The sequence below is a fragment of the Littorina saxatilis genome, linkage group LG3, assembly GCF_037325665.1.
Source record: "Littorina saxatilis isolate snail1 linkage group LG3, US_GU_Lsax_2.0, whole genome shotgun sequence".
Classification (NCBI taxonomy): Eukaryota; Metazoa; Mollusca; class Gastropoda; order Littorinimorpha; family Littorinidae; genus Littorina; species Littorina saxatilis.
This window is the reverse complement of record NC_090247.1, coordinates 29739161-29749160: the sequence shown is the minus strand read 5'-3', so window position 1 is coordinate 29749160 and position 10000 is coordinate 29739161. Positions and strand designations below refer to the sequence as shown.

The following is a 10000-nucleotide window of genomic DNA, read 5'->3' as shown; positions in this document are numbered from 1 at the left end:
CTACGAGGTTACAGCATCTCTTAATTTCAAGGCTTATACAAATACAGGGATACATTTCTGATAACAGTTTCTTGAGAGAGAGAGAGAGAGACTGGAGAGAGAGAGAGAGAGAGAGAGAGAGAGAGGGGGGGAGAGAAAAGAGAGAGAGAGAGAGAGAGAGAGAGAGAGAGGGTGAGAGAGAAATAAGAGAGCGGGAGAGCGAGAGAGAGAGAGAGAGAGAGAAAAGAGAGAGAGAGAGGGGGAAAATAGAAAGAGAGAGAAAGAGAGCGAGAGAGAACCAAAACAGAAAGATAGAGAGAGAACCAAGAGAGAGAGAGAGAGAGAGAGAGAGAGAGAGAGAGAGAGAGAGAGAGAGAGAGGGTGAGGGTGACAGAGAAATAAGAGAGCGAGAGAGCGAGAGAGAGAAAGAGAGAGAGAGGGAAATAGAAAGAGAGTGAGAGAGAAAGAGAGAGAGAAAGAGAAAACCAAAACAGAAAGAGAGAGAGGGAACCAAGAGAGAGAGAGAGAGGGGGGGTGAGGGTGAGAGAGAAATAAGAGAGCGAGAGAGCGAGAGAGCGCGTAGAGCGAGAGAGAGAGAGAGATAGAGAGAGAGAAAGAGAGAGAGAGGGAAAGAGAAAGAGAGAGAGAGAGAGAGAAAGAGAGAGAGAGAGAAAGAGAGAACCAAAACAGAAAGAGAGAGAGGGAAAAGAGAGAGAGAGAGAAGAAGAAGAGAGAGAGAGAGAGAGAGAGAGAGAGAGAGAGAGAGAGAGAGAGAGAGAGAGAGAGGGAGAGAAAAAAAACCCACCACAAATTAAAGAAAGAGAGAGTCGAGATTGTCTGTCAGCCTGTTTACCTGACTGGTTGTCTGGCTGTCCGTTTGTCTGTTTCATTGTCTGTGCTGCTGTGTGTGCCTGTATCTAAGTAGCGTTTTGGTAAGTGGAGGGTGTGTGTTTACGAAGCAATGTAGTGAATGTAATTTTACGACTTAGTATTTTCGTGTTTGTGCATGAAGTTTAACCCTTCTGTGTGTGTCCAGTTGTGTGAATAAGTAAGTTGTGCTGACTTCAGGTAGTGTTTTAATATTGTCGCTATTGTTGTTATTGTAAAACTTTGCTTGTGGCGGTGGTCGTGTTGACGTCGGTGGCGTTAGAGCTGCTACTGATGGTTTTCTTTTCTTTTTGATTTCTTTGCGAATGTCGGTGCCTTTCTGTCTATATCTCTCTTTGTCTCACTCTCTCTGCCACTATCTCTCTGTCTCCCTAAGTTGTCTCTCTGTCTGATTCTGTGTCTGTCTCTCTCTCTGTCTCTGTCTGTCTCTTTCTGTCTCTGTCTCTCTGTCACTGTCTCTCTGTCTGTTTGTCTGTCTGTCTGTCTGTCTGTCTGTCTGTCTCTCTCTCTCTATCTCTCTCTCTCTATCTCTCTCTCTCTCTCTCTCTCTCTCTCTCTCTCTTGAACGCCAGCTCAGTCAAAGCTGTTACCGAAGCTAATATCATCATCTGGAATAAAAAATAAAAAATGCTTGCTTGCTTAATTGATTGATTGATTAATGTTCTGGTTTATTGACTGGCTGACTATAACTAATTGCTTGCTTGGAGGATTACTTGGTTTTTTTTTTAATAAATATTTTTTGTTTTTGACAGAGGAAGATACACTACCAGAGAAGCGACAGGCAGCCGAGCGCGAGCGGTTAGCACGAGCAGCCGAAGCGCGCGCAGCAGTGGCACGTGCAAGTTACGTCATGCAGAGCAAAACCCAAGAACTGGCCCGAGCAGAATCCGCCATGGCAGAGGCCGAACTAGCGGCCGCGGCGGCCAAGGTGGTGGCAGAGGAGGCCGTGCAGCAGATGGAGGCCTCCCAGGCCGCTGAAGAGGCCAAGAGAATACAGGATATTGCAGAGGCAGAGGAAGAGGAAGCCCGGAGAAGGGAGGAGGAAGAAATTAAGAAGAAGGAGGAGGATGGGGAACAAGAGAAGGAGAACCATGACAGGCTCAGTGCAGGCGAGGAAGGGTCGAAGGAGATTCCTGAGGAAGAGGATTCCAAACAGCAACCTCCGGAGCAAGAACAAGAAGATCTTGAAAATGCGGAGCAGCGTCCCGAAGACCAAACCCAAGCGGAGAATCACCTCCAAGAAAATGACGGCGAGCAACATACAGAAGAGCATAACGGTAACTCCAAAACAAACGAGAGCAACACAATTGCAACAACAGATGAAAAGCAACAGTCGGAAATTGAGCAACAGAACACCCATCACGAGGATGACAGAGAAGAAGAACAAACGGAGCTCATGACTCAACAGGAAAAGGAGGAGGAGGAGGAGGTTGAACAGGAACCGGAACTGACGTCACAGAGAGTGTTGCAAGAAGTGCACGTGGTTCATGAGAGTCAAGACTTTGGAGATGATGGTGGGGTTGGTGGAGGTGGAGGTGGTGATGATGATGATGTTGTTGACAGTCGGCATCTAGAAAATCAGGATAGCTGGCCTAGATTCATGTGAGTCCATAAAACTGTTCAAATAATCTCTCTCTCGTCTCTCTCTCGTTCCCCCTCTCTCTCTCTCTCTCTCTCTCTCTCTCTCTCTCTCTCTCTCTCTCTCTCTCTCTCTCTTTTATGTGCGCGTGTGGGAGAGTGTGTGTGTGTGTGTGTGTGTGTGTGTGTGTGTGTGTGTGTGTGTGTGTGTGTGTGTGTGTGTGTGTGTGTGTGTGTGTGTGTGTGTGATGGATTGTTTTGGTTTGTTTCTTTTATAGGGGACATGGGGAGGGGGGCACTATGCAATGGATACCTCTCCTGTATATTCCATACCATGTCTCTATCAACAGTTACAGCCTAGATACCGGCGACTGGGACACAGGGCTGGGATGTGTGGTAAAATCGCCAACCAAAAGCGTGGGGCGTGACGACATAGAGGTCACTCGTGTCCACCCGGCTTCAGCGGACCTGAGGTTGCACGACAGCGAGGAACTCATCAGCAACATCGTGCAGATTGCTTCTTGTGGACATCACCAAGGCAAGAAGGTCAGTATTGTACAATGGTGTTACTAGATGTAGGTGCTACTTGCTCCAAAAAAACATTTGTCATATAATGCTTCGCGCTACTATTTTCTGTCTCCGCATTATTTTCGCCCCCCACCCCGCCTTTTATTTTCTCGTTCTATGACAGTTACCGGCATCTTGCAAGCGAGATTCATCGACGATTTTGAGATATGTTCATTATTTGTATCATAAGTGTTTGTCTGTCTGTCTATTCGCAAGACTATTGGGTCGACGTTTTGTATATGTAACGTTTTCTTTTGTCAATAATTACACGTTCCAATAACCTACAATTCTTGTTTGTTGATTCTCATTCACATTTTCAAATGAACAGTTTTGGAATTGATGTCCGTGTCTGTATTATTTTGCGTTTAACTAGACTGCTTGTCCTCCGAAAGCGGCGTATGGCTGCCTTAATGGCGGGGTAAAAACGGTCATACACGTAAAATTCCACTCGTGCAAAAAAACACGAGTGTACGTGGGAGTTTCAGCCCACGAACGCAGCAGAAGAAGACTAGACTGCTTGTATATTAGCTTATGCTTGAGAGTCCGAGAATCACGAATGTACTGTACACATGTCATAATAATTGTTACTGAATCAAAGAAGGTCAGCGACTGAAAGAAAAAATAGGCAGCGCAGTCATTTTCGCTTTGCAGGCGACTGGATCGCCTGCCGGCTTATGTTAAATTGATACACATTTTCTCGACATGTCTATTTTTATTTGCTAACAGTCAGCATATTAAGAAATAACTCGTAATAAGCGTGTGTGGGCGAGAATTCCGAGCAAAATGCTTAAAACTGTCTTAGCTTTGTTTTTCAACTCAATCAATGAGGATTGATGTATTGATTGATTGATGGATTGGATGGATTGATTCTTTGATTGATTGATTGATTGATTGATTGTCTCATGTCCTCAGTTTTCTCCTTTCCTGTCGGTGTCTTTGCCTCATTGCGCTCCACGCATGCATCCTGGACGGGAACCCTCTGTGCGCCTGCGTCCCCTGAGAGGTGGGGGGTGGAGGGACTTGCCCACTGATGACGTCATCTTTGATGATATCAGGGTGAGTGTGACGTTATTATTTACGTTTCATAATGTTGAAGTGTTGATCTCAAAATTTAGTGTATGACTGAGTATGGACGTAAAATAATGTGTAATTACTAGAATTTCTCTAAAGTAAGATTCTGCTCTTGATTAAGTTTCCTTAAACATACATGTAAAATCGTAGGACCAACATCCTGAATCTAGCCCTTTTTTTGCGGTGTTTATTGTCTTTATTTTTTTCTCTTCTACAGCAGACCCTCCATGTCGAATGCCTGTTAAAAAAAGACAAACAAATCAAAAGCTTTTAGGAGTTACTATAGAAATATATACCTCGCCCGGAAGCGGGGAGCTCCTCCTCCCCACTCTCACCCCACCCTACCCCCTCCGTCTGCTGAGATAGAACCTTTGAGTCAAATAGGTAGAAATGAACATCAGGTAATAATTTATCTTTCCAATGTTTCGAAGAACATGTTTGTGAAGGCCTGTGTGAACAATGTGCGATGTTGCTTTGTGTAAAAGTAACTGTTCCTCAATTTTCCCCCAGGAACACAAATTCGTGGAAGCCCGCGTGCAAGAGCCTGGTACGCTGTGCGTGGTTCTTCGCCTGAAGAGGGAGGAGGTTGAGATCACACGTTTTGGGGGCAAGGCCGTATCTTCTGCTGACTCCAGGGTCACTTTGACCTGGCCTCCTGACGTTGTCAACGCAACGGCTGACCTTACCATGGGGGTATGTCGAACGGCCGATTGTGTTCCTGAAGGTTGATTTTTGACTGGGCTTGTGTTTGCATATTAAGACTAGTTCGTTTGTTGTGTGATGTCATTTGTGCCATGACTTACTATCTTTTGTTGGTTGGTTGGTTACAATACGATTAAACACATACCCGTAACATGAACACAAACACCCAGCCTCCTCCTCCATCACCGCCCGAATCTCTCTCTCTTTCTCTCTTTCTCTCTCTCTCTCCCTCTCTCACGCTCTGTCTCTTCCCCGCTTCAACTGTTACGGGTTGTGTTTTTTCATCTTACTTCCACAATTATTTGTTGCAGCTGCTATGCCCTGCCTGCAAATCGAAAGCGAACTGTGGTAGGGGAAGGGCTCCTACTATGGACCACTTTTATTTCATGCTGATAACTAGCTTGTTTTCTTGCGAAGAAGTCTCATTTTGTGTTTGGTAGTCCTTCTCTCTTAGGTTGACCGTTGCGTTAGGCCTAATTAGAGTGAAATAGCTTTGATAGACATTCAGCAAAAATTAAATACAGAAAAAATCACAAATGGTCCATATTAGGAGCCTGGGCGCCCAAAATGGACCAGTGAAGCGGCCTTCACGAATCACTGTAAAAAGCCCCCTATACTTCACAATAACATGATACAACTTAGTGTGCAAGTCAGACTAATTAAAATATGCTTTAGATCTATCTGTTTTGGGTTAATGAGAGCATTATTTGATGCACACCAGGAAACTTAAGAAGCTTATCAAAAACAGAGTGAAAATAAGTGAAATTATCAACTTCCACAAAAAGACGACTTTGTTATATTTTTATTTAATTTCGAGGGCTAGTTATAGGTTTCCCCTACCTTGCAAAGCTTTACAATTTATGTTACCAATGCAGATTTTTACCTTGTTTACATCTGATTTACAGGTCCAACTTCTGGACCAAGCCACGGTGACAGATTTGCGGGCGCGTACAGACGTCGACTGCGGTCACCTCATGTCCAGCAGCCCCATAATGCACATGCAAAGCAAAGGGACGAAACTCCTGCTTCCGCTGACGATTACTCTCCCTTGCCCGCTCAATCCGGCGGCCAGGCCGCAAAGACCTGCAACCAGCGTACAGCAAAGACCTGTGAAAGCGGACAGCGTGTCTGCAGAGGGGGGAGAACAAAGACCGGTCTCTGCCAGGCCTCTCTTTAGTTTCACCAAGAAAGCGGGTGAGTTTTGTTGGCAGGTGTCCTTCTGCGTTTGAATAGACCTGTTTGCGATGAATTCCAACAGAAAAGTTCGTTCCGAGTCTGTCTGAGACACCTTCTTCTAGGATATACCGCCATCTATATACGTTTAGTGATAACTAAAGTAAATACCAAATTCCCCCCTCAGTATGTGTTTTCTCTGTAAGTAGTGCAGCCTTAATGACGTCTTCGCTGTGTTCTGTCATTTTTAGCGAAACGAATTCTTTTTAAGTCCCTGAAGCAGTTTTGCATGCATGCAGCTTTAAATCCATGCACTTGTTGCCCATATAAAGCGAGTTGATCGCCAAAGCCCGTACAGGACCACAGGCAATTGGCACGGGGTGGGCGGGACCTGTGGCTTGGATGGCGTGCTTAAAAGATTATTACAATATAGTCTAGTATGTGTAGGAGAGAAGACCTTCCGTCACCCTAACCACGTGACATCCAACCACATAAGCCCCGCCCACATTGTGTTGAGTGCCTGTGTACACGACATATAGAGATCACCAGCACGAGCTTTGGTCGGTCAGTCAGTCCATCTGATTGTCGGTCTGACTACATGTCCATATGTTTTCAGTCGGATCGGATTTAAGATTTGAAAGTGAGAATCTCTACTTTCTGTGTTCGATATATTTGCTCGGTGCTTTTGTTATTCAAACAATCTTGACGCATGATCACCACCTTCGTGGGTGTGCAGAGGAGATTTATGATGACGAAGTCCACGTGCTGTGGAGAAAGGATGGCGGCGCCTGGACAGAGCTGCCTGACATCCAGTTCCAACAGTCCAAGAAAAAAGACATCGTCATCTTTGAACTTCGTCAACCTTTTTCCAGGTGTGTGGCTTTCATACATTCTTCTCCTTCTTTTTGAAATGTTGCCCTCATAATAATGTTTTGTTTTTACCTGACCGAATTTAATGTAAGTCGTGTGACGCAAAGCACGGTGTGTTTGTTATCTGCTTGGTTTGTCGACATTTCGGTCGTTCCTCCTTTTGGGATGATGAAAGTACCGTATTATAAAAATGTTGAATTATTTTGCTGTGGTGACAATTTGCGGATTAATTACTGATTGCATGTGTAATCCTTTGTTGATGACACATTGCAGAATCTTGATCCTGCGAACACGAGCAGGGCTGTCCCAAGCAGCAGCAGAACGCATAGCGTCCACGCTGGAACACATGGCAGCACACCATCCCGCTCAACTGGTGCTGAGGCAGAACGCCAAGGACCCCTCCCAGCTCATCCTAACCTACACGAACGACGCCATCATGGAACGATCGATGCGCCAGCTAGCGGACGAGGGTTACGTCCAAGGGCCACCACTCTCGACGGAAGTCAAGCTCCGTGAAGGTCAAACGATGGAGATCAGCTTCCGGGGCAATATTCAGCCCATGGAAACAGACTTTTTGTCTCGTTGTGTGTTTTACAGCAACATCCCCTTCCGGGCGCAGTTCTGTGTTGAGGAGATCGACCGGTTCGCTCAGAAGGGGTTTGACACTTACCGCGGGTTTGTTCAGCTGAGTGCCACATACACAGCGCCCTTCAGACGATCCACTTCCTCGTCCGGGATGAGCACTAACGGACACGGGGGTCTGGCTTGCTTCCTCAGTGGCAAGCACATGCTCTCTGAACTCATGATCAATCTCCCCAAGGTGGGTATATAGTGTAATAGTAGTTAGTAGTGTCATTGTATTATATTGCTATTCTGATAGACACGTGGGGGAATTCGGGGGCTGTGATTGGATAGTCTCACACATCCCTATTCCGATCATCGGGCCATATTTCCACGGCCGGAACTTGGCGAATATCCTTTTCATATTCGCAATAACAAAGACGCATGTTTCTGGTTTTTTTGACGTGTATGAAGTACACGCATACCTGGCTAGGTTTTCTTACCGTACATAATTTTCCACAGAGACATATATTTTCCCGCTTTTTCTGACTTTGCGGGTTTCTTTTTAGAGTGTTACCTCGTAATGAAGACGTGTTTTTAAATAATTTGCTTTGTTTCCTTAAAACACATCATGTACGTGCATCCGCTTTTCTACAGATGTACCTTCTTGTGGACTTTTGATCTTCCAAAGGAAGAAAATTCTAGGGCTTTTCTTATGTTTCAACACTTTTTGTCTTAATGTCATTTCTATAGAGATCACTTTTTCTTTGAGGTCAAACAAAAAGAAAAGATAGACATTGCTCGACCCGACACGTTTGAAATAAGGTCATAAAAATTAAATACGGCCTACATTTTCAATAACCAGGATAGGACGCAGTAGATTTGTAAAGTTATGCAACCAATAGGATGTTGAATTGTATCCACTTCTTTCTAAATGTGTGCCCTTTTCCCTCTTGATCAGCCTGAACCGGAGCCACCTAAGCCACTGAACACAGCTCCTGTGCTACTGAAGTCGTACGGTAAGCTTATGCGATTGGTCGTAATAAAGGGTAGTGACCTACATGAGTAGAGGAGTATTGTGTGTGTGTGCGTGTGTGTGTGTGTGTGTGTGTGTGTGTGTGTGTGTGTGTGTGTGTGTGTGTGTGTGTGTGTGTGTGTGTGTGTGTGTTTACGTGAGTTGGTATGGATGCGAGCATCTTCGCTAGCCGAAATCTATTCTTCGGTTTTTTTCGAATGCCCCTCCGTCCCCTCGGTTAATAAAACATTATCCTTAACTTTCCTCCTGTCTCTGACGTCAGGCCCAGTGACGAACGACCTATTACGTCACGTGGCACAGCAACTGGCGGCGGACGATTGGAAGCGTCTGGCGCCCATCTTGAACGTTAGGCGTACGCGTCTTCAGGCCATTCTGCGCCAGAACGTCTCTTCGCCGGCATGGGTGGCCATCTACGACGTCCTCTTGACGTGGTCCAAGAGATTGCCTCAAGCCTTTGACAGGGTAAGTGTGTAGTTGTTGTTGTTGTTGTTGTTTTTCTTGGTGGTGGTGGTGTTGGTGTTGATGATGGTTTGGGTGATGGAGGACTCTGGTATATGTTGCCAGTGTTTTTGTTCAGGTTGTTCAGTGTACGCTCTTTCTGACGTGTATTTTATCAGAAAGAACCATACATCGAACTCTATTGGCAAATGGAAAAAACGAACAACACAAAAAACTGACTTGGAAATCAGTCTTTAAGATTAACATTTTAGTCAGCACATTGACATTGATGTATCACATAGACACTATAACCGTACATACAGTGTTTCAAATCATTTTAAAGACTAATATGTTGACACTTTTTTTTAAAGTAGCCTATGCGAATATGCTCTTGCAGAAAGCGTTCTGGTGGTAGCATTAATCGCCAGCAGTCGATTTAATAAGGTTGTATTGAAGAGGGAGACAGATACTAGCAGACAGGTAAACGAACGTATCAAAACACGAGGAAATACACTAACACAGACACACTCCCATGTGACAGGTTGAGGTACTGTGTGCGGCTCTAACGACAGTGGGGCGTCACGACCTGGCGGAAGCGGTGCAGGACCAGGCGGAGAACTTCCGCCACGACCACTTCCTCTCCACTAGAGGTCAGATATGGCTTCTCAGCTAACGAGTTGATTAATTCGCGAGTGTATGTACATGGAAACTGCACACAAAATGTTCGGATTCTGCAGTACTTGTTCTTTCTATCGTACTCTGCTGTTTGATAATTATTCAAATTAGTTAGTTAGTTAGTTAGTTGGTTGGTGAGTTGGTGGGTTGGTTGGTTAGTTAGTTAGTTAGTTAGTTAGTTAGTTAGTTAGTTAGTTAGTTATTACATTCACTTCCTATTTGTTGTCTGTGCATTTTTTTCAAGTAATTAGGCTATAACTCATGATATCCCCTCCTTATATTTCTAAGATGAATCTGTTCATGTCTGTTTTACCAAGTAATAAACAAGACAGTGAGCCAACGAATGCTATAACCAAACTAAACAATTTTACATCAATCGTCTTTTTTCAGAGACGTTACTGAACAAAGCCTTCGTAAGAATCGCCCGTCACGAGAAAGCTGTAGCTCAGTGGCGCCGCCTAG

General features: G+C 44.9%; 1 protein-coding gene across 1 annotated transcript in view; it reads left to right on the top strand.

Moving 5' to 3' along the window:
* The window catches only part of LOC138962091 (death domain-containing protein 1-like), an 18594-nt gene that overhangs the window by 6800 nt on the left and 1794 nt on the right, over positions 1-10000 (top strand). Inside the window, exons 2-12 of the mRNA XM_070333802.1 lie at positions 1620-2469; positions 2796-2991; positions 3925-4068; positions 4594-4776; positions 5691-5979; positions 6695-6830; positions 7102-7648; positions 8351-8408; positions 8688-8887; positions 9405-9513; positions 9929-10000. The exon at positions 9929-10000 is cut by the window's right edge and continues 183 nt beyond it. Coding sequence (XP_070189903.1) covers positions 1620-2469; positions 2796-2991; positions 3925-4068; positions 4594-4776; positions 5691-5979; positions 6695-6830; positions 7102-7648; positions 8351-8408; positions 8688-8887; positions 9405-9513; positions 9929-10000 — 2784 coding nt within the window. The remainder of the gene's footprint in view (positions 1-1619; positions 2470-2795; positions 2992-3924; positions 4069-4593; positions 4777-5690; positions 5980-6694; positions 6831-7101; positions 7649-8350; positions 8409-8687; positions 8888-9404; positions 9514-9928) is intronic.